This window comes from Zasmidium cellare, assembly GCF_010093935.1.
Source record: "Zasmidium cellare ATCC 36951 unplaced genomic scaffold M409scaffold_33, whole genome shotgun sequence".
Taxonomy (NCBI): Eukaryota; Fungi; Ascomycota; class Dothideomycetes; order Mycosphaerellales; family Mycosphaerellaceae; genus Zasmidium; species Zasmidium cellare.
This window is the reverse complement of record NW_022986977.1, coordinates 297,749-318,491: the sequence shown is the minus strand read 5'-3', so window position 1 is coordinate 318,491 and position 20,743 is coordinate 297,749. Positions and strand designations below refer to the sequence as shown.

Here is a 20,743-nt window from a genome sequence, read left to right as displayed (position 1 = left end):
AAGCAGTAACACACTTCCAGATTCCAGTAGAATTGCGCCATCTCGCCATTTCACTGCCTTTTTCGACCTCTAATGTACTGATATACGCTATCCACTGCCGCGATGGCTGTCTCCACCTGCGTTTGCGATGTTGCAGCACCTATATGCGGTGTAGAGATCATCCGTGGGTTTGACCACAGCCGTTCGTATCTAGCCTTGGTGGGTGGTTCCTCCTCATGGCAATCGACACCCGCTCCCCAAATCGTTCCAGTCTCAAGGGCTGTTGCCAGGTCGTCTTCATTGACGATGCCGCCCCGTGCAGCGTTGATCAGAATGGCCGTGGACTTCATCATCTTCATTTCGTTCAGCGCGATGAGATCTCTCGTGTCCTTGGTCAGCGGCACATGAACAGATACGACATCTGCTGGCTCCAAAACCTGTGTCACGCTCTTTGCTCGGATGTGTTCGAAGTCTTTCCAGGCATCCGCAGGCGCGAATGGATCGTAGGCGACGATCGATGCATTGAATGCGCCTCTGAAGATGTCTGCAACGCATCTGCTGATGTTGCCCATGCCGATGAGTCCGAGCGTCTTCCCACTGAGCAGCAGGCCGGAACATGTCTCTTTGGGAACCACCTCGCCTTGGTTCTGGCGCACTCTGATCGACCCGATCTCGCGAGCCACCGACATGGTTAGAGCAAGGACCAGCTCTGCTACTGCTTTGGAATTCACCCCTGGGGTATTGAAGACTTCGATACCGGCTTCCCTACACGCATCGACATCGACCTTGTCAAGACCCACTCCTTGCTTGCCGATAGCACGCAGTTGTTTGCAGGCCTGAATGTCTGCGGCCGTGATGTAGGAACTTCTGACGGCCAAATATCTCGCATTCTCCCGCCAATGTTGGATCTCTGGATCTGTGGGAAGCACGACTTTGAAAAGCTGCTGCGCATGCTTCACTGCTTCCGGATGGAGTGTGTCCAGCATGTAAAGCGTCGGCATATCGGACGAAGGTTGCTCATTGCCAGATGAGCTTTGCGGATCAACTAGACCTGGAGCCATTGCGAATGTCCGAGTTTTAGAGTTGATAAAGCGTGGACACAAGGTGTCTTGAAACGATGATGTTGTTACCCGCGAAGTATTCGTTTGATTTTGAAGCCTCCACGCCACGCGACCCGGCCGCGAGAGCCGTAAGAAAAGCATATGCATGCGGTACGAAGTAGTCACTGCCCAGAATATCCAAAGCGGACATCGTCCGACAGCCGCAAGCACAGGATCCGATGGGCGTGCATGATAGAGACAGCTAAAGGCGGGGTCGGTCACCTGCTGCTGCTGGAATTTTGGGCATGCCGAAACGCCATCAAGGGACTCCACGGTGCTTCCTACTTTGGCAAATGTTAAGCGCTAGTGCTGACTGCCGATGATCCGCTAGAACCGAGGGCTCCGAGTGCGGATGGCTGTCAGGCTGCTCGGATTCTTGGCTCCCGGCCTCTCTCTATACCAACTCTCATTTCCACAAGTCAATCCATTCTAACGACAGCTCACGACATGGCGATAGGTACAAAGCTAATACCTGGACATTCAATTGACGACCCCCAAGGCAAGGATGAAGAACTCTATTTCAAATCTATGTGTGCTATGGTGATGACGAAGTAAAGCTACATCCACGCCGACGACTATGCCACCACCTCTACCGTTGACGACGTAACACCATTTGGCTTGTGACCGTTCAACCCTTTCGATCCATTCACTTGGGTATGCTCGTCGACCTTGGCTTTCTGAGAAAGCTTCTCATTGAGCGCCGTCATCTCCGTAGCCCTCTTAGTGGCAGCACCAAGGAGAAGAGGACCGTCTGTCGCCGCCATTACCCAGTTGGCCCCCATACCACAGAACTTCTCCACGAGGTCGAGTCGCGCATGAAGGCCGCCAACGCCGACCCATTTACCAGCTTTGCGACATGCGGCGATGGTCTTTCGATAAGCTTCAGTGAGCTCTTCGCTCTCATATTGTCCAGGAATGCCCATCTCCGCTGTTAAATCGTTGGTGCCGATGAGCAGCGAATCCACACCATCGACGGCTGCGATCTCATCGACCAATTCCAGGGCCTCCAGCGTTTCAATCATAGGAATAACCAGAGTGTTGGCATTGACCACCGGGTTGGCCACCTTGGCCGGTATTGAGCGGTACTGGAATTGGGGCAAGCCATTTGTCGATGATCGATGGCCTTGGGGCTGGAACTTCGCGGCGTCAACCACATCTTTCGCGTCCTGGACAGATCTGATGTGCGGAACAATAACGCCCAGCGCACCACCATCTAGGATTCGCGAGACGTAAAATGGCTCCTTGCTTGGTGCACGCACGATTGGAGCGATCCCAGCGTACAAAGCTGCCGTGCAGAGTTGGCTCGTTGTATCGAGGTCGAATGAGGAATGTTCCATGTCGATGAGGATTCCATCGTAGCCAGCAGTCTTCGCGATGCCAACAATCTCCACCGTGCGTGCCAATTTGATGCTCAGCGTCGATGCAACTTCATTTCGGAGCAGCTTCTCGCGGATCGAGTTCTTGAGTACAACTGGTTGAGCCATTGTTGGAAGAGTGGAAGCGATGGGAAGCGATGCAAGCACAGTATCGAGTGCAGAATGTTGCAGAAATGAATATGTTTCAAAACGCCACGGCATTTACAACAGTGTCGACGCTGACTATATCGATTGCGATGCTGTGTATACACTGCACCCCTGTCATTGGATGAGGCCCGATGGTTTTCGGACAGTGTCCGATCAAGCCGAGGGCCCCGCTCCGCCCTCTTCGACTTCACATCATCTGCCAGCCATCCATGCTGCAGCCCACGGCGCGTCAACACTTGTCGCTCATTGCATACTCACGGCTCGATTTCAAGGCTTCGCTTCGGCTCGCTGACCCTGGGCATCTTTCGGGGGAGCTTCCTCCCCGACCAGCAAGGCCTTTTGCCGCCTCGAGCTTCGACAGTGAGCTAGGATTTCTCCTCGGTATTGGAATGAACAAATCTGACGCTCGCTGTGAAGGAAGTGAAAATGATGGCTTGAAGCCGACGTAGGCAATGGACGCTGCTTCACCCGGCAACGCAGCACGTAGACAGGCGTGCGAGCGCTGCTGGAGGCGAAAGCAAAAGGTGGGCACCATTATCGGCTTGCACATGGCTTGCACTGATGTTCTCACAGTGTGACAAAGAAGTCCCAGTTTGCTCAAATTGTCGCGAGGCTGGGACAGCATGTGGTCCTCGTACCGCTGCTGTTGTGATGTCAGGCGGCGATTCTAGTGGTCTGATCGCCGTTGGAGATGGGTATCAACATATTCCCGTGCTGCTAGTAGTCTTACGTGCCAAAGGCTGACCGGCTGTAGCTATATTCAGACACTGAAGCGGCGCATTAGGCATCTCGAAGACTTGAATCAGAGGAAGAGAGCCCGCGTTGCTGAACCAAATGCTTCACATACACCAGAAACCAGCAGCACAACACCAGCGGCACTGACCGGCCAGACTGCCGGCGAGCAGCAGACTCCGATGAGCAGTGTTTCCGTACGCGATGCACTGAAGGACTTTGGCCACTTCGCCTTGAACGTCCAAGATTCTAACAGAGTGACCTATTCGAATGCATTCACAATGTTCTACTTTGTGGAGCTCGCCATGCTCACAGCGAATTCGCAAACACCTGGCACAGGACTGTCTCTCGGCTCGACCCAGTATCATGATCAGCTCGTACAATCACTCGACCTTCGACGAGACGAGACATCGGCTCTCATCTCTCAGTACGCCAAATCTGTCCTAGTGCTCTACCCATACATATCGGAGCAAGAGCTTCTTCAATACCACGACATTGTTTTGCAGTTCCAATCCCGTGGTACTAACGCAATGACCTGCGACACAAGTCACTGCTTCTTCATCGTCTATATGGCTCTGGCGACTGTGTGCTCCAACTCCAGCAAGAGACCCGTGTTCGACTTTCTCGCCTCGAAACTATGGGTTCATGCATCAGCTCTGGGCAAAGACATCTCCAGCAATCACTCCGTGCAGTGCATGATCTCACTTGCACTTTGCGTGGTCCACGGCCAAGGTCATCATTACGCCACCGAGATTGTGGGCATGGCGATGACCAGGGCGATAGCGTCGGGCTTTCATCGACTGCGAAGTTGCTCTCCAGAAGAAACCGGCCAGGAGGAGATCCAAGAGAAGAGGCGTGCCTTCTGGATCATCTACGTCCTGGATCGGTGAGCTTACCCCCAAAATACTCTGACTATGGACAAGGACTAATGTCTAGGTAGATTGCTTGCCTACACGATGGGTCGTCCATGTGGCATCGAGGACCAGGACATATCTACTCAGGTATGCATGAGCCAAGTCTCTTGTCTTGAAAGTTTACTAACTCAAGCAGATTCCGACGCTGCCTTCACACTCGGAAGATGTGTGTAGCAGTCGAGACTACTATCTCGTCCAATTGGTCGAGCATGCGCGAGTGCTATCTGTTCTCAAACGCAATGCTCGTCGCCCCAGAATGTACTTCACAAGTCTCTACCAATCTTGGGTAGAGTCAACGCTTCTCCAGTTGCGATCGACGGGAGACGAACGTGCAAGAGAAGTTTTTCTAAGGCTCAAATGTCGTCTACTCGTTGCGATACATAATACGACGAAGGACAGTACAACTCTTATCGCCGAGACTACTTTGCTGGACGAAGAGGACATCGATGATACTCTTACCTCTTGTGTCGAGTGGCTTCGTTGTCTTGAAACAAGATATGATTCCGATGGCATCGTTCGATGCCTCACAGACCAGTACGAGATTGCCAGCATTGGCATCATGTGTTCAGACATTCAACACGGCCTCCCTGCGGAACTAGCTCCCTCTTTCGCAAGCACATGCTCCAACGTCAAGATGCTAAGCGTCTCGCTCTTGAGCTACCTCTCCGCAACATACCCTGCAGCGGCACAAATGCGCAAAGCCCTTTCAGCTCTCGATGCCGACGACCATAGCCGCCTGCTGGAGCTCTTGCAGCAGGATCAATGGACCGCTCTCGTCCCACGCATGATTCGAGAGGCAATAGCTAGGCGCATATCAATCACCTGATATGTAGACTTGGCGTCAGGACAGTGTTCCCGTGGCGATATGGCTCCCCATTCAATGGAGGCCAGGCTGCGTAGCCAAGACAATGGCCAAGAGAATGCCCAGAATACGGCCGGCCTCCGTCCGACAATGAGCATGGATTTCGAAAAAAATGTACCGCGTTGGGCTCGCGTGATAGCCATGCTGCTTGCGGGGCCCCAGATTGACCCCACAACCTTGTTGAGCGCGTGGCTGTAGTTTGAGAGGGCTGCTACCTCGAATACTCAACGTGCGCCTCCAGGTACATTGCTTTATTTGCCACGACCAAGGCTTTCGGACGCACTCCGTGAATCAAATGGCCTGATGGACTTGGCAATCCTTTCCAGAAGATAGCTCAGAGCTATGTATCTCGGCAACTCACTATAAGACACAGGTCGTCTTCAGCGTTGAGACTAGTCGGATCAGATTTGTTGCAAGAAAGTCAGAAATCCAAACATCATGGCGCAAGACGGCAGCACGCGATCATCCTTGGACAAGACGGGCCCCATCGAGCATGTCGAGGCAGCGACCTTAGCAGACTCCATCCTGGAGCGCTACGCCTTGCTTCGTGAGGAGTCCACGGAAGAGCTTGCGCAGCTGAACAACTCGGTGCTCAAGAAGCTCGACTGGAAGTTCCTACCATGCATCACCGCCATGCTCTTGATGAAGTACGACACACCACAACGCAAGCCCCTTCAAAAGCCATCACTAATCCTCTCGCACCAGCTACCTCGATCGCATCAACGTCTCCAACGCCCGCCTCGCTGGCATGCAAGAAGACTGCGGCAACATGAGCGACGTCGAATGGTCCGCTGGCATCTCGCTCTTCTACGTCGGCTATATCATCTCCTAGATCCCGGCCAACGTCATCATCGCCAAGGGCAAACCACGTATCCTCCTCCCGATATGCATGCTCGCGTGGTCGGCGGTGACGATCTGCATGGTGGCGATGAAGAGCGCGTGGGCGTTTATGCTGTGTAGGTTTCTGGTGGAGTTTACGGAGGGGCCGTTTTTGCCCGCGGTCAGTTTGATGACGAGTAGTTGGTATACGAAGCAGGAGAGTCCGTTGAGGTATGTTGGCACAAGGTGTTATTGCTTTTGTGTGGGCTTTTGCTGATCAGTTGTTGTAGGATGGCGATCTGGCATGCCGGCAATATCATCTCAAACGTCTTCTCTGGGTTGCTCGCCGCGGGCATTCTGACCAACATGGACAACGTTGCCGGTTTGCATTCGTGGCAGTGGTTTATCTTGATCGAAGGTACGAAATGACTTCTTACTAGTCACAACCATGCTAATGGCCTACAGGCATCGTTAGCATTATGGTCGCTGGCATCGGCTTTTGGCTCATTCCAAACTGGCCCAGCAATACAGCAACCTACTACTTCACCCCTGAGGAGAGTGAGATGGCAGCGTATCGTGCCGCTGTTTCTGCTGGCGGCCGGTCTGAAGATGACGAGGGAGGGTACTGGGATGGGGTCGCTCAGGCTTGCAAAGACCCCTTCACGTGGATGTTCGCCGCGATGCATTTTTCCCTTATCATTGCGCAGTCTTTCAAGGACTTTTTGCCTTCGGTGAGTCTTACCTGGCCCTATTATTTGTATTCCATACCAATACTGATTGTCCAGATCGTGGACACCTTCGGCTTCTCTGAAGTAGGCACCTACCTCATCCAAGCCCCGCCCTACGTCGTCGCCTACATCGTCACCCTCTTGATCTCCTGGTCGAGCGGGCGCATGCTCGAACACAGCTTCCACATCATCGGCAGCATCCTCCTGTGTCTCGTCGGCGCAATCCTCATGATCTCGACGCTCAATGTCGGCGCCCGCTACTTCGCTGTGTTCTTGCTCTGCTCCGGTCCCTTCGTTGGCTTGAACATCCAGATATCTTGGGAGACTACCGTGGTCCCTCGACCGCGTACCAAACGAGCGGCGCTGATCGCGATTGCGAATTGCGTCAGTTCGGTCAGTCATTGGTTCACGCCGTACTTCTTCCTGAGGAGCCAGGAGCCAAGGTACCAGACTGGGGGTGGTGTTATTATTGCGGGTTGTGGGCTGGTGATTGTTTCTTGCTTGGTGACGAGGTGGTGGGCTATGAGGAAGAATAAGGCGCTGGAGAGGCAGCAGGAGGCTTCGGGGGTCGTGAATGAGTGGAGGTTTGCGACTTGAGTACGAAACAGGGATATGCTGGTGCTTGTTGAGGCTGGGAGTCAGCCTTGGGTGGTACCTGCCAGGCTGAATCGATATTCTACTATGAAGACAGTCTTGAGAAACAGAAGTGCATCTTTCCCGTCACGCTCCAAGTGGACATCTATAACCGATACTCTCGAGCTGTCTAAAGCATTGTGAACTACAATTAAGAGCTTGGTTGTTGTGGCAATTCGAGGGTCAGGAATGCCATACCTTCCACTTTGAGCGGGACGCTGGGTGTATGAGGGCAGACTTGAAGAATGGGAGCTTATAACATGACGAGAAGGTTGATCACTCATATGCTCGTATAGAGTGCCTCACTACTGGCACCACGGCCCGGCAAGCCGCGCAGACACGGCTGAAGGTGCCGACAAAGCCGCCGACGTCTCCAGCGCAACGGCGCCACGCCTCCGCAAATCTGCAGGTCCCCGCAAGCACGGCTCCATCAATGTGGAGAAATCTAACCAGGTTACATCGACAAGTCACCTCCCTGGGACGCCTCACGCCCGCAGTGGATATTTCTGCCAGATCCGTGTCGACCAACAAGGAAGTCCGTCGGGGGCACGAAGGATGAACCATTCCCCGCCACGTGAATAACTAACGAAACCTTGTCTGACCTCATATGCGGGTTTTCAGGTGAAAAAGTTGATATAGCACGGACTGCTTCCTGCTTTCTTTCTTTGACCTGCATCTCGAGTCACCGCAAGATATCACCTCGAGTCCGTGCAAGATGCGCTCGATCACCAGCTTCGGAGCCATCTTGTGCTCAGCAGCACACGCTGTCGCACAGTACACCAACAGCAGCTCCACAGGCGGTGCCACCACCGTCCCAGGCAACGACACTGCTCCGTTCCCCAATGTCACCTACCCAGATGGTGTCTCGCCAGACCCAGACACGATAGCTGGATCTCAGAGCAATCAGACTTCGCCACCCAAGTACCCTTCGCCATGGAGCACTGGTGCAGGCGATTGGAAGGCGGCGTACGAGAAGGCGACGGGGATCGTTGGGCAGATGACGTTGGAGGAGAAGGTCAATGTTACCACTGGTAAGTTGAAGTTTTGTATCATCATGTGAAGAGTTGAAGCTGACATGCACAGGTGTCGGCTGGTCGCTGGGGCCTTGTGTGGGAAACACTGGCTCGGTGCCTCGATTGAACATCCCAGGACTCTGCTTCCAGGATTCACCTACGGCCATGCGGTTTGGAGAGTAAGTCAGGGAGAGATCTTCAGTACTCGTATAATGCTGACACTTTCACTCCAGCTTCAACTCCTTCTCCCTCCAGGCGTCAACGTCGCAGCGGCATGGGACAAGACTCTTGCTTGGCTGAGAGGCGAGGCTATGGGCGAGGAGTACCGTGACAAGGGCGTCAATGGCCTGCTCGGCCCTGTTGCTGGTCCACTTGGCAGATCTCCCGAGGGCGGTGAGTATCTCTGCCTATTCATACAAATTTTGTCAGCTAACAGGTATTGCAGGACGAAACTGGGAAGGCTTCAGTCCAGACCCATACCTCACTGGTGTTCTCTTTGCCGAGACTATCAAGGGTATCCAGAGCACTGGCCAGATGGCTATTGCCAAGCACTTTCTCCTCAACGAGTACGTCCAAGATACTTCTGAATCTTGTTTCCCGCCATATTGACTCACTTTCTGCCTCCAGACAGGAACACTTCCGCCAGGTGCCAGAATCGATCCAGTTCGACCTTGGCAACATCACCTACCCAGGCTCTTCGAACGTCGATGAAGCAACTCTCCACGAGCTGTATGCCTGGCCTTTCGCTGATGCTGTGCGAGCTGGAGTCGTTGGTGTCATGTGCAGTTACGAGCGAAGCAACAACTCGGATTCTTGCCAGAACAGCTACTTGATGAACCACATTCTCAAGGGCGAGTTGGGCTTCCAAGGTACTTATTGAACACTCGCCTTGAGGCAAAAATTTTCAGAAGCTGACATTCATCAAGGTTTCGTGCAGTCAGACTGGCAAGCCCAGCACGCAGGTGTCTCTGCCGTTCTCGCTGGTCTTGATATGTCTATGCCTGGTGACACCGTCTTCGACTCTGGTGCCAGCTACATCGGTCCCAACCTTACCATTGCTGTCCTGAACGGCAGTGTTCCACAGTGGCGCCTCGATGACATGGCAACTCGTATTCTGGCGGGCTGGTACTACGTAGATGGCGACACACCAGAGCACTTCAAGCCCATCAACTTCAACTCCTGGACCCTTGATACATATGGATCTATCTACAGCTACGTTGGACCCGAGTGGGGATACGGTCTCGTCAACGAGCATGTCGATGTTCGTCAAGAGCACGGCAGGCTGATCCGAGAAATTGGAGCTGCTTCTACTGTTCTTCTCAAGAACGTCAACAACACGCTTCCATTGACTGGCCATGAGAAGTTGACGACTGTCTTCGGCGAAGACGCTGGATTGAATCCTTGGGGTCCCAACGGTTGCAGTGATCGCGGCTGTGACCAGGGCACTCTCGCAATTGGCTGGGTAAGCTGGAAAAGGCTCGTGAAGACGATCCGCCATGCTGACGATAATTTGCTTTACAGGGCAGCGGAACTGGTAACTTCCCATACCTGATCACCCCCGACGCTGCGATCCAGCGTGAGATTACCGACCACTACGGAGCTTACGAATCGATTACCCACAATGGCGCCCTCGACCAGATCCAAGCACTTGCCAGACGCGGTGGTCAAGTTGGAGGTGTTTGCATTGCTTTCGCTTCTGCAGACAGTGGCGAAGGTTTCTTGCACCCTGGTGACAACTGGGGTGACCGAAACAAGTCAGTCAATATTCCCTTCTCATGACCCAGACATGTGCTGACATTTACTTTTAGCCTCACCGTCTGGCAAGGTGCAGAAGCCATGCTTGTCAATGTGACCTCCAACTGCAACAACACAATCCTGGTCTTCCACACAGTCGGCCAGATTGATATCTCCCACTGGAAGGAGCATGAGAATGTTACTGCCATCGTCTGGGCAGGCCTTCCCGGCGAGCAATCTGGCAACTCCCTTACCGATGTCTTGTATGGACGAGTCAACCCATCCGCCAAGCTGCCATACACTATTGGACGCAACCGAACTGACTACGGAACCGATGTGTTGTACCGACCCAATGGCGATGTGCCACAGTTCGATTTCAGAGAAGGCGTCTTCATCGACTATCGAGGATTCGATCACCGAGGACTCGAGCCCACGTATGAGTTTGGTTTCGGCTTGTCCTACACGACATTCTCCTACAGCAATCTGCAAGTCACCAAGCTCGATGCCGGCGAGTACACGCCATCGACGGGCTCGACTCCCGCTGCACCAACCTACGGAACCATCAGCAACGACTCCTCATCGCACTTGTTCCCATCGAACTTTACGCGCATCCCGCTACTCATCTACCCCTGGCTCAACAGCACCGACTTGCGAACCGCATACGGCTACGAAGACTACGGCGACGAGTCCTTCATCCCCGAAGGTGCTCGCGACGGAATCCCGCAACCCATCCTCCCAGCAGCAGGTGCACCAGGCGGCAACCCCCAGCTCTGGGACGCCCTCTACCACGTCACCGTCAACATCGCCAACACCGGCAAGGTTGCTGGAGCTGAAGTCGCCCAGCTATACGTCTCCCTTGGCGGACCCTACGACCCACCCGTCGTCCTCCGCGGTTTCGAGAAGGTCTCGATCCAGCCCGGCCAGACGACGGAGGTAGGGTTTGATATTCTGAGGAGGGATGTGTCGAACTGGGATACGGCGAGCCAGAATTGGGTGATTTCGGAGTATCCGAAGATTGTGCATGTTGGTGCTAGTTCGAGGGATTTGCCGCTTTCTGCGCCGCTGAGTTGAGCGAGAGAAGGGATAGATGAATTGACGACAGGGAAGAAAGAGTAATGCAGACTCGGGAAGACCGGCATGAATGCAATGAAAGAAAGCTAGACATAAGCATGGAAAGTAATGTGTTCACGATCCATCCGTGGTCCTCCTCCTTCTCAACCGTACGTCCACACCGCTAACATTCACAAAACTCCCATCCTCAAACCTCCACTCCCTGCCCGGATCCTCCAGTGACATCTCAAACGCCCGCAACACGGCCGGCACGACTTTGTACATTTCCAACAAGCTCACATTCTTGCTGATGCACCCGAACCGGCCCGCGCCGAAGTGGAACAACGTTCTCGACATGGCGTCGATCCGAGCGCGTTCTTGCTCGTAAGGTTCCGTTGGGCGAGGGAGCCAGCGCTCGGGGATGTACGAGTCGACGTCGGAGCCGAAGACGTCTGCGCGGTGATGCAGAGCCCAGGCGTTTATGCCGACGAGCGTGCCGCCGGGGATTTTTTGGCTGGAGATGTGCGCGCCTTGAGGGGGGAGCAGGCGTTCGGCTGTGAAGCGGGCGGCGGGGTGGAGACGGAAGGTTTCCTCGAGGCAGGCGTCGAGGTAGGGGAGGGCGAAGGCGTGTTTGAACTCGATGGGTGTTGTTGAAGCTGCGGTTGGAAAGGCGGTGTCGAGCTCTGCTTGGAGGGTCGCGAGGACGGAGGGGTTCTTGAGGATATAATAGAAGATTGCGGTGAGGGTTACGCCTGTGGACTCGGAGCCCGCGAGGATCGCGGACAGTCCCATGGAGAGGACTTCTTTGTCCGTGATGATGGAGGGGTGGGTTTCTTTCGCGCCGAGGAACTTTTCGAGGAGCGGTTGTGGTTTGTCTTCTTGATTGTTGTTGTTGTTCGGTCGTGAGGCTTGTTGGTACTTCAAGGCCCAGGTTACCACGGGGTTGGGAGCGCTGGTGACATACCCTCTTCGGTGCAACCATAGAAGAACGGGGTTCTTGAAGGTCAACTTGTCGATCAAGGGCATATATCCCGCCCACATGCCGTACGCCAGGAAACGGTGCGTTTTCGCCAGGATTCCGTCGATGTCGGATGCGTTTTTGAGAGCACCGAAGGGAGAACCGTATGTGATCTCCCCGATCACGTCGAACGCGTACCAGTGCATCCATTCGTGAAGACGGACGACGCCTTCGGTACCGGGTTTATCGGCGTAGCGATGTGAGAGTTGTGAGAGAAATTCACGAGTCGTGTTGTCCACGAAGGGTTCGTATTGGACTAGAGCGCTCAGGTTGAACGCTGGGTTCACCGCTCGCCGGAGGTTATCATGCCAGGTGATGTCCAAGGAAGAGAAGAGCGAGGGAGTGACGTGTCCACCTGCGGAAGGGGCGAAGACGTGGTACATTTCACTCTTCGGGTATCGGTTGTCCGTGCCGTAGATGTCTTTGATTGCTTGCGGATTGGAGAAGGTTAGGGCGTTGGGGCCTACCCGGACGATGTCGCCGTATTTGCGGTGGAGGATGATGGAGGACGGGGGTTTGTGGGATCCGAAGTAAGTGTCGAGGACTCGCCAGAGGTCTGTCCATGCTGCTAGTCTGGGGCCTGGGAAGCGTTTGAGGCGGTCGGTTGTAAGTTTTTGGGCTATGAGGAACAAGATACAGGATAGTAGGAAGAATGGGATGGCTGCCAAGATCATGTTGAAATCCAGTGTAGAAGAAATCAGATGGACGTCGGTCATACCCATGGCGATATTCTACTTAGACTGCCTGTCGAGCAGGAGTTGAAGTCTGCTCACAAATATTTAGCGAATCATCAGCTTACCTGGTAAGTATGTAGGTATGAGAGTGGGGCATTGGAGTTTATGTGCCGCTGTCGATCGTTGAGCTGAGTTCCGAACGAGCAAGTATGCTATGCTCCAGACGTGTGTTTCGTCGCCTGGACTGCGCTGTGTTCTGACCTCTGCCGAAAGAAGTTCAACAACTCTGGTCGTATCAGACAAGGCTGTCCACGACAGGCTTCAAGGAGGCAATGGAACTGTACACGAAGGAGATGGCAGATGCAGGAGCCTTGCTGCGAGCGAATGTCTGGTGCTCTGGTCCATTCGATGGAAATCACATGTTGATGATAGCCAGAGAAGCTGCGATTCAATGATGGAGAAGACTCCGTCTCCCGTGGCGGTGCAGTGTGGCGTTCAGCCACAGCATGACGTAGAGGAGTGAATCTCGCGTGTCTGCCACAGATCACGAAACAATCTGCAAGGAATTGAGCATCACTTGGGGGTGCCAAGTGAAGCCAAGTGTGGTGAAACTTGTTTCGCTGTCCTTCTTTCCCTTGGCCATGATGTGGCAGGCGCTCTTCGATGGTGGCTGAGGCCGAGCACTTGACTTGGTGAACAAAGAAGCAACCGCCATTGAACAAACATCCAAGTATAAGAGCTCGACAACGACAGCGACACCACTCGGATCCAACACCACCAATTGACACAAGAGCTTCAATCACAACCTCTCTCAAACCAGACACATCACCTGCAAGCAAAACATCACCATGCCTCTCATGTGGACCAAGGTACGCTCTCACGCGACAATCCCTTCAACTCAATCATCTGTGCTAATTCTTTCTTCAGAACTGGGGTGGCCGACACTTCGGCGGCGGCGTACGCGCAGACAAGAGCGGTGTCCACCGCAACCCTTTCCGATGCTCCTTCTGCGGCCTCTCCTGCTTCAAGTAAAGCAACACCCAACCCACCATCCAGCCCCACGATCCGTATCAGAGCCGCGAGCGACCAGCGTGTGAGAGTACGAGGGGTGTGAGAAGCATGGGAACAAAGGCAAGGCGTATTGAGCATGACCCTCAGCATGGAGAGCTATGGAGTTGTTGAGACACCACGAGGAGTACTTTGCTCCAGAGAAGGGCTTGAGGTATTCGATGAATTGAAACGAATCCCAAGATCATGAGCAATGGCTTGAGCATCAACATATTCCACGCAGTCGTCCGTGGGTCGGCAGGCACTGCATCGTCGTCTTTGACCTTGGGCCGAGTGTATATGCGCAGCTGGTGACTTTTCTGACACCGTCACGGTCAGCTGAGTGACAACGATCTCATACACTTGGGATCAACGAGAAGCCTTTCAACCAGGCAAGGTCGTCACTGATTCTGTGAAAGCATTGAACGACGTGTGCTTGCTGAATGGGTCTACCCACGAACTCTACGACAAAGCCACAGTGGTTGCCCGGGACCCTGTCGCCAGCGTGATGATTCCAAGCGCACCTAGCGCTGAATTTCCTCATCGTCAACGCCGCAAGGTTTTCTCTCGTGGGTTGCGAGAACTTACCTATATCAGCAGAATGACTTGATGATTCACCCTCTCACCTGCAGGAAGTTGACACCTGAACGAATCCTTCAAACCCTGCACTCACGCACTAGCAACATTTGTGGACGGGCAGATTCGCATTCGGCCACCGCAACAACGTCGGTCATCCCAATATGCCGGACAAAGGGTCCAGCGCAAGAAATGAACTGACGGTGGCAGCTGGGAAAGACACATAGGCTTTGCCTTCGTGCTCTTGTAAGTCCTCCTTCTAATGCAGCCACGATAAGGTTAGGACCGACGGGTGATTCAGCGTGAACCATTGGTTCAGTACTGAACGAGCCTGGGCATCGCACCTCATCTTCGACGTCTAGAAAACTTCGTCTCCTCTTCACCTTCAAACCACTCGACAGAAGGACAGAAGGCACACTTAGCTCGGTCATGGCCATTTGCCACAAGGCAGATAGACCACACCCTCTCACCACCACCTCACGAGATTCTCAACGATGAGCAACACCAGCTGCGATGCCCTACTCGACAATGGAGCCATCACGAAACCAGACCCGGACATCTCAGGCATCGGCGTCATCATCGCCTTCATCTTCTCCGCCTGCATCACGCTCGTAGCAACACTCGGCGCCTACGCCTTCGGCATGGTCGACGAAGGCCTCCTACGACCCGTCGACCGTCTCGTCTTACGCGCACCCTCACGCGCGGCGAAACATGTGGCAATTCATGTGGCGTTACGAAAGGCCATCCTCGCTCTGAGCGATCAGCAAATTGTGACCGGAATTGCGATTCTCGCAGCTGGGTTCAATGGACTGCGATTGGGGAATATTACGGTCTATCATTTTCAGATTATCATCTACCTCGCGTGGATGTCGAGCAGTGTGCATCTGTCTGCCCTGACTATCCTCCGGCCTTTCATGCATTTCCACCGCGGTGTCATGGTCTGGCGGGTCATTGGCATGATGGTTCTCTTCGTCATGCTCATTATCGCGTTGATACCTACCGTGAGCAACGAGTGGGCGGTCGTGACGACGCAGTTCGACAATGGACAACCGGTCGTCAATGCCCCATACTCGGCGTTCGGGGTCCCAGCATCATGCTTCTGGGGCAAGATCCGTGGCGCCGGTGTGAATCCAGATTCCATTCTGTCGTTCGTCGTGCTCTTCATCAGCTACCTCTGGAAAATGGGCGGGATGTTTCAACCATTTCGAAGGAAGTTCGCTCGGTATTTGAGGAATCCTATCGATCGTTTGCTGGAGAAAATGTTATCCAAACCGGCGAGGGAGTACGAGCATAGAGGAGGACAGTTCTGGCTTTGGACGTTCCGGGGTGCCCTTGCGATCTACCTTCCGCTTGAGGCGAGTCTGGAGGTCATGGGCTCTTTCTCGGCAGCTCTGTGGCTGTCTGTGTTGGGCCTTATCTACGGGATTATGCAAATCCTCATTCCGCGGATGTATATGATGCAAATTGACCCAAGCGTGGCGGACGCAGAGAGCAATCTTGGGTTTGGACAGTTGATGCCGTTGATTCTGCTTGCTCAGCCACTGGGTGCTGTTACGGAGCATATCTGGCTTAAGAAAGAGGATGATGAGGCTTTGTATACAGATTATGGTGGCGCGGATCCGTACAGTGCGACTCTGGGCCACTATCAAGAGGGACGCCAACTGATCGGCCTTCCCAAGGACCCTCTCCTCCACCATATGGCGAGCTACGAGCTACCGCCTTGGAAGGAGCAAGCACCGCAAAGGATCCAGCTCAAAGCGCTCCTGTACACCTCGAAGCTCTTCCACCTCATGGTCTGGCTAACGCAAGCAGCCGTTGCTGCCACTGCTGCTGTGGTCTTCTGGGCCGACTACTGGACGATTGGCGTCGTGCCTGCCAGCAATTGGTACTTCATCGCTTTGGCCGCTGGTGGTTGGGCTGCTGCGTGTCCAGTCATCACGTTCAGTCTCGGACCCATGTCTCGGTTGGGCATGTTCTACAAACGTGAGAGGAAGGCGCCAATCTTGGGTCCGGTTCAAGCACAGCCTGAGAAGTTGGAGCTGCAAACGACATTTGCGGGTTCTTCGCACAGCACGGAAGAACAGCATAAGGCTACGCTGTCGCCGAATCGAGTCGAGTTGGGTCCGACGGTGACGGGCGAGGTGACAGAGGTGTGGAGTTCGGAGTGGCGGAGGGCGAGTGTGCAGCATCCGCCTAAGTCGCCTGTCTCCCCTGTTGCGCCCCCATAGATCCAAAATAGCATTAAAGCGCTTGTTTCCAGCAACACTGCATTCCTTTCAAACCTCCGGCCCCCTCGCCGCCCTCACCTCCACACACTCCCACTCTCCATCTCCACCATCCCTCCTCCACTCCACAATCACAACAATAACCCTCACCACCCCCACCGGATTCCCCGTATTCTCCAAATTCAACGTCACCGCCCCCTTCCCCCTCGCCTTCAACTCCGTCGAAATCCCCTTCACCTCCAAATGATACTCCGGCCGGATCGTCGTGAGCCAGCGATACTCGGCGAGGTATGAGTTGCGGTCTAGGCGCCGCGGGGATTTCATGCAGACGGCGCGGACGTCGCCCATGAAGTTCGGGGAGAGGGTTGTCCAGGCTGGATGGGTGGCGTGCAGGGAGCGGGTGTTGATTGCGGAGATGTGGGCGAGGGAGAGGGATTGCAGGTGAGTGATTGTTTTTTGGTTTTCGGGGGACGGGGGTGTGGTGTTGGGGAGGGGGGGTTCTTGGGGGTTTGTGGAGGGGAGGGAGAGGAGGTAGAGGTCTCGGAGGCGGGATTCGGTTTGCATGATGGAGGCGTTGATCCTGAGGGGATGGGCTGGAGATGATTTTCGCTTTTGCTGGAAATCGTTTTTGCTCTTGAAGGGGAGGGTTGTGGATTTTGGACTGTATTCTATTGTACTTGATTTCGTTTAACGGGATCTGCTCCCGGGAGGAGCTGAAGGTACGGCATTAGTAATAGAGGATGGAGGAGTTGAAGTGTAAGTCGAGAACGAGAGCGAGAAGAAAGTCATTTGCACGTGACTTCGGGATGTGACGTCGGGCGGGCGATTTCCGTGTCGGTTGTCTTGTGCGCGCGCGGAGCAGAGGTGCTGGAGAAAGAGGTTGGACGAGCTGCAATCCATTTTCACCACAACCTGACCAACGACATTCTCACCAAGACGCACATCTTTTTTCTGATCCACTCTCACGAACTCCACCACCATGCGACTGCTGGAGTGACAATTCCCCAGCAGGCCGTCAACACCCTCGACCAGCGCGTCGCCAGAGCCAGCTTCTCCTCGACACGACACGACTGACTGCCACCATGCCGCCAACCTCCAACATGCGCAAGTCATCCACCCAGACGATGACGGCTGGCGATCCAAGTGCGAGCGCTCCTGCCGTCAGAAACGGCGTCCAACCTCGACGCACCGCGAGAGCCAACACCACCCGCCCTGCGAACTACTACGCCCGTCCTTTCGGCTCCTTTAGCACCGGCGTCGATCACGACAATGACGCCGCAATCATGGCCGACTCACAGGCGGCAGGCTTCTTTTCAGCGCTACAGTACTTCACCGACGCCATCACCGCACTCCCGAAAGAGGTCCAGAAGCAGATCACGCTGGTGAAAGAGGTGGAGGCCAAAGTACACGGCCCGAACGAGACTATGGGCGAGATCTTGGATACACTCTTGGAATATCCTGTACCTACGCGCAAGCCGACTGCTGGTGCTGGCGGAGCGAATGCGCCTACTGCTGGCGTGCTGGCTCTGACCGCGAACAATAGCACGAGCGGCAGTGCCAACGTGAGCTTGGTCAATGGTGCGACTGGTCGGCATAGTGTGCAGCCATCGCTCGTGGGATCATTGAATGGCGAAGAGACGTATGATTTTGAGACTGAAAGAGCTCGACGGCAGCAATACCATAATCTTAGGATGATCACAGCTGGTCTCTTGCCCAATCTTGACGAGAAGAATGTGGTGCTATCGGAGGCGACGAGAGTGTTGGCTCTCCAGCAGACTCGTGTTGACTCGGTGTGGCCGCACGTGGAAAGCGAGCTCAGCGAAGAAGCCAGGATGGGCAGCATGACACACTGGGCGTACAGCGACAATCGCCAGAAGACGAAGACAACTGCTTCCGGTGCGCAGAATCGCCGAGACGTCGCAGCGACTAACAATCTGGCCGCTGCGGCGAGTATGTTGCATGAGACGGAGATTGCACAGGCGAGAAGAGACGCTGGAAGGGAAGCTACGCGCGAAAAGACCAAGGGCAAGCGGACAGAACAGCCTGGAGATTCTGACTTTGACGACAAGCCTAGGAAGGCGCCGAAAATCAGCAAGAAAGCGGCGAATGCAGCGGCGGCAGGATTGGGAATATCTACAAACGGCGAGCCAGCGACGAAGAGGAAGAAGGTCGACAAGAGCTTGGGTGCGCCTGGAATGGAGAGGACGATTTCTGCTACAGGCAAAGCCGCAAAAGCTAGCAAAGAGACCCCAAGAAGCACAGCAGCTGCGGCCACAGAACCTGTGGTGAAGAAGACGAAGGGCAAGCCTGGACCACCACCCAAGAAGAAGGTTCCGGCCTCTGCACAGAACAGCCCCATGCTCGCCAGCAGTCCGCTCGTTGCCTCTTCGAACCCTGTTTTCGAACCACCGAACGGAAGACCGCAGAGCTCCCGGGCGAGGCAAAACAGCACCGCCACGAATTTGCGGCACGAGCAGTTGCAAGATGAGGAAGCAGTCACAAGCAGACCGACGTCGGCGTCTGGCAAGAGCAATGGCAACGGCAACGGCGAGAGAGGGAATGGAAGAAGAAAAGTACACGAAACGACAGAACAACATGACGAGATTGTGGGAGACGAACATGGGGACAAACATCTCAAAGATGCTGCAGACAAGATGAAGCAAGAGGACACCGATATGCCAGATGCCGGGGCAGAGCGTCCAGCGGCCTCGAGGTCTGGCTCGAACAGTCGCAAGAACAGTGGCCGCAATTCGAAAGTGGGCACGCCGAGGACGGACTCCTTCCCGGCTGATGCTCCGGGCATGTCTAGAACGCGTAGCACGCGAAGCAAGCCAAATGCGAGGGGCGAGGGAGACGATTCGGACTCGGTCGAACCACCACTTGCTGGCACTGGCACTGGAAAGCATCGGCGGCACGCATCGAACAGTCACCTTGTCAAACAGCTGGCACCATTCAACAAGAGTCCTGATTTGGACAGACACAGGGGTGGCGAAGATATGGACGAGGAGTTGGACTCTTTGGACGAGAAGCATCTTGGTGAGGACGAGGCTGAGCCGGAGGAAGTTGCGCCGGTTTTGGAGCAAGAGGCTCGTCGCTCGAGCACTAGGAGGCCTGTCTCTCGACGAAACACTGTCAATAACATCCGCTCCTCGCCAGCACCAATGTCGAGAGAGTCCAGCCCGCCTGTTTCGCCGCCCCCAACGACCACGCGCGGCTCAGGCAGGTCCAGCTCTAGGCGAGAGGCTGAAGCTGAAGCTGCGCGCCGTGAAGCAGAGGCGGAGGCTGAGGCTGAGGCAGAGGAAGCAGAAGCAGAGGTGGAAGAGGAACCAGTCGCACAACCAGAGGCGGACGACGAGGACGAGGAATCCGAGCATGATCCCGATGATCCGGACGAGCCAAAGTACTGCTACTGTAACCGTGGCTCGTACGGTGAGATGGTGGCTTGCGACAATGACAGCTGTCCTCGCGAATGGTTCCATCTGGGGTGTACGGAGCTCCGAGAGGCACCCAGCGAGGAAGAGAAGTGGTATTGTAGAGAGTGCCGGCCGTTGTTTGGACAGAAGGTCGGCAGGAAGGGAAAGGCAGGCAGAGGGAGGGGAGGTTGATAAGGTGTGATGAATAGGTAGATATCTCAGAAATCGATCGCCCTGTGCTCTCAGATCACTTGAATGGTTCATTCATTTCACTTTGATGGATGCCACGCACATGTCGAAGAAGAGGAGGAAAGAGCGACCGCCCTCCGGCTCTTGCCGCGGTCTCGTGCCAAGACGCCCGAGCGTCGTCAAAGCTTCCTGAAAATTACACCTCCAACTTCGCGACTTCAATCCTCTTCTGCAACCAACACCTCCATCAACAACATTCTTGTCCTGCCATCGGACTGGACATTACCAGACCTGAACATGAGCTGAACACGCCACCAGTCGCCGCAATGGTAAGCCACCCTCTTATCCCCACCGCGCTTTTCATGATGAAATGGCAAAACCGCAAACTAGAGTCTTTGACCTCTCCACAAGGGAGGACTGAAACTGCATTGCTACGTCAGTCTGATCTGGCACTCTTCACCTTCCGTCTGCACATGCCTCGCAAGAAGGGATGCTGACTGAACAACAGGCGCGG

At 54.6% G+C, this 20,743-nt stretch overlaps 9 protein-coding genes across 9 annotated transcripts; 5 read left to right on the top strand and 4 right to left on the bottom strand.

The window, feature by feature from the left end:
- Positions 1-50: 50 nt before the first annotated feature.
- On the bottom strand, positions 51-1,040 carry M409DRAFT_26775 (uncharacterized protein; the record flags this gene model as incomplete). The annotated part of the gene is made up of 1 exon (XM_033808262.1): positions 51-1,040. One exon carries the CDS (start codon positions 1,038-1,040, stop codon positions 51-53), a length of 990 nt encoding a protein of 329 aa, XP_033663811.1.
- Positions 1,041-1,654: 614 nt separating this feature from the next.
- On the bottom strand, positions 1,655-2,563 carry M409DRAFT_57969 (uncharacterized protein; the record flags this gene model as incomplete). Its single annotated transcript, XM_033813781.1, has 1 exon — positions 1,655-2,563. The coding sequence occupies one exon, from the start codon at positions 2,561-2,563 to the stop codon at positions 1,655-1,657; it is 909 nt and encodes a 302-aa protein (XP_033663810.1).
- A 491-nt stretch (positions 2,564-3,054) lies between these two features.
- Positions 3,055-5,074, top strand: M409DRAFT_57968 (uncharacterized protein; the record flags this gene model as incomplete). The annotated part of the gene is made up of 5 exons (XM_033813780.1): positions 3,055-3,126; positions 3,176-3,297; positions 3,357-4,220; positions 4,275-4,335; positions 4,385-5,074. The coding sequence occupies 5 exons, from the start codon at positions 3,055-3,057 to the stop codon at positions 5,072-5,074; spliced, it is 1,809 nt and encodes a 602-aa protein (XP_033663809.1).
- A 474-nt stretch (positions 5,075-5,548) lies between these two features.
- On the top strand, positions 5,549-7,254 carry M409DRAFT_26772 (uncharacterized protein; the record flags this gene model as incomplete). The annotated part of the gene is made up of 6 exons (XM_033808261.1): positions 5,549-5,757; positions 5,816-5,888; positions 5,943-6,160; positions 6,220-6,347; positions 6,395-6,660; positions 6,715-7,254. 6 exons carry the CDS (start codon positions 5,549-5,551, stop codon positions 7,252-7,254), a joined length of 1,434 nt encoding a protein of 477 aa, XP_033663808.1.
- A 751-nt stretch (positions 7,255-8,005) lies between these two features.
- On the top strand, positions 8,006-11,108 carry M409DRAFT_26771 (glycoside hydrolase family 3 protein; the record flags this gene model as incomplete). Its single annotated transcript, XM_033808260.1, has 9 exons — positions 8,006-8,321; positions 8,374-8,383; positions 8,440-8,482; positions 8,537-8,696; positions 8,749-8,869; positions 8,931-9,172; positions 9,230-9,765; positions 9,825-10,057; positions 10,112-11,108. 9 exons carry the CDS (start codon positions 8,006-8,008, stop codon positions 11,106-11,108), a joined length of 2,658 nt encoding a protein of 885 aa, XP_033663807.1.
- Positions 11,109-11,222: 114 nt separating this feature from the next.
- M409DRAFT_68872 (uncharacterized protein) lies at positions 11,223-12,779 on the bottom strand (the record flags this gene model as incomplete). The annotated part of the gene is made up of 1 exon (XM_033818026.1): positions 11,223-12,779. One exon carries the CDS (start codon positions 12,777-12,779, stop codon positions 11,223-11,225), a length of 1,557 nt encoding a protein of 518 aa, XP_033663806.1.
- Positions 12,780-14,896: 2,117 nt separating this feature from the next.
- On the top strand, positions 14,897-16,630 carry M409DRAFT_68893 (uncharacterized protein; the record flags this gene model as incomplete). Its single annotated transcript, XM_033818034.1, has 2 exons — positions 14,897-16,385; positions 16,422-16,630. 2 exons carry the CDS (start codon positions 14,897-14,899, stop codon positions 16,628-16,630), a joined length of 1,698 nt encoding a protein of 565 aa, XP_033663805.1.
- A 48-nt stretch (positions 16,631-16,678) lies between these two features.
- Positions 16,679-17,191, bottom strand: M409DRAFT_26767 (uncharacterized protein; the record flags this gene model as incomplete). Its single annotated transcript, XM_033808259.1, has 1 exon — positions 16,679-17,191. The coding sequence occupies one exon, from the start codon at positions 17,189-17,191 to the stop codon at positions 16,679-16,681; it is 513 nt and encodes a 170-aa protein (XP_033663804.1).
- Positions 17,192-17,709: 518 nt separating this feature from the next.
- On the top strand, positions 17,710-20,232 carry M409DRAFT_68870 (uncharacterized protein; the record flags this gene model as incomplete). The annotated part of the gene is made up of 1 exon (XM_033818025.1): positions 17,710-20,232. The coding sequence occupies one exon, from the start codon at positions 17,710-17,712 to the stop codon at positions 20,230-20,232; it is 2,523 nt and encodes an 840-aa protein (XP_033663803.1).
- Between the last annotated feature and the right edge of the window lie 511 nt (positions 20,233-20,743).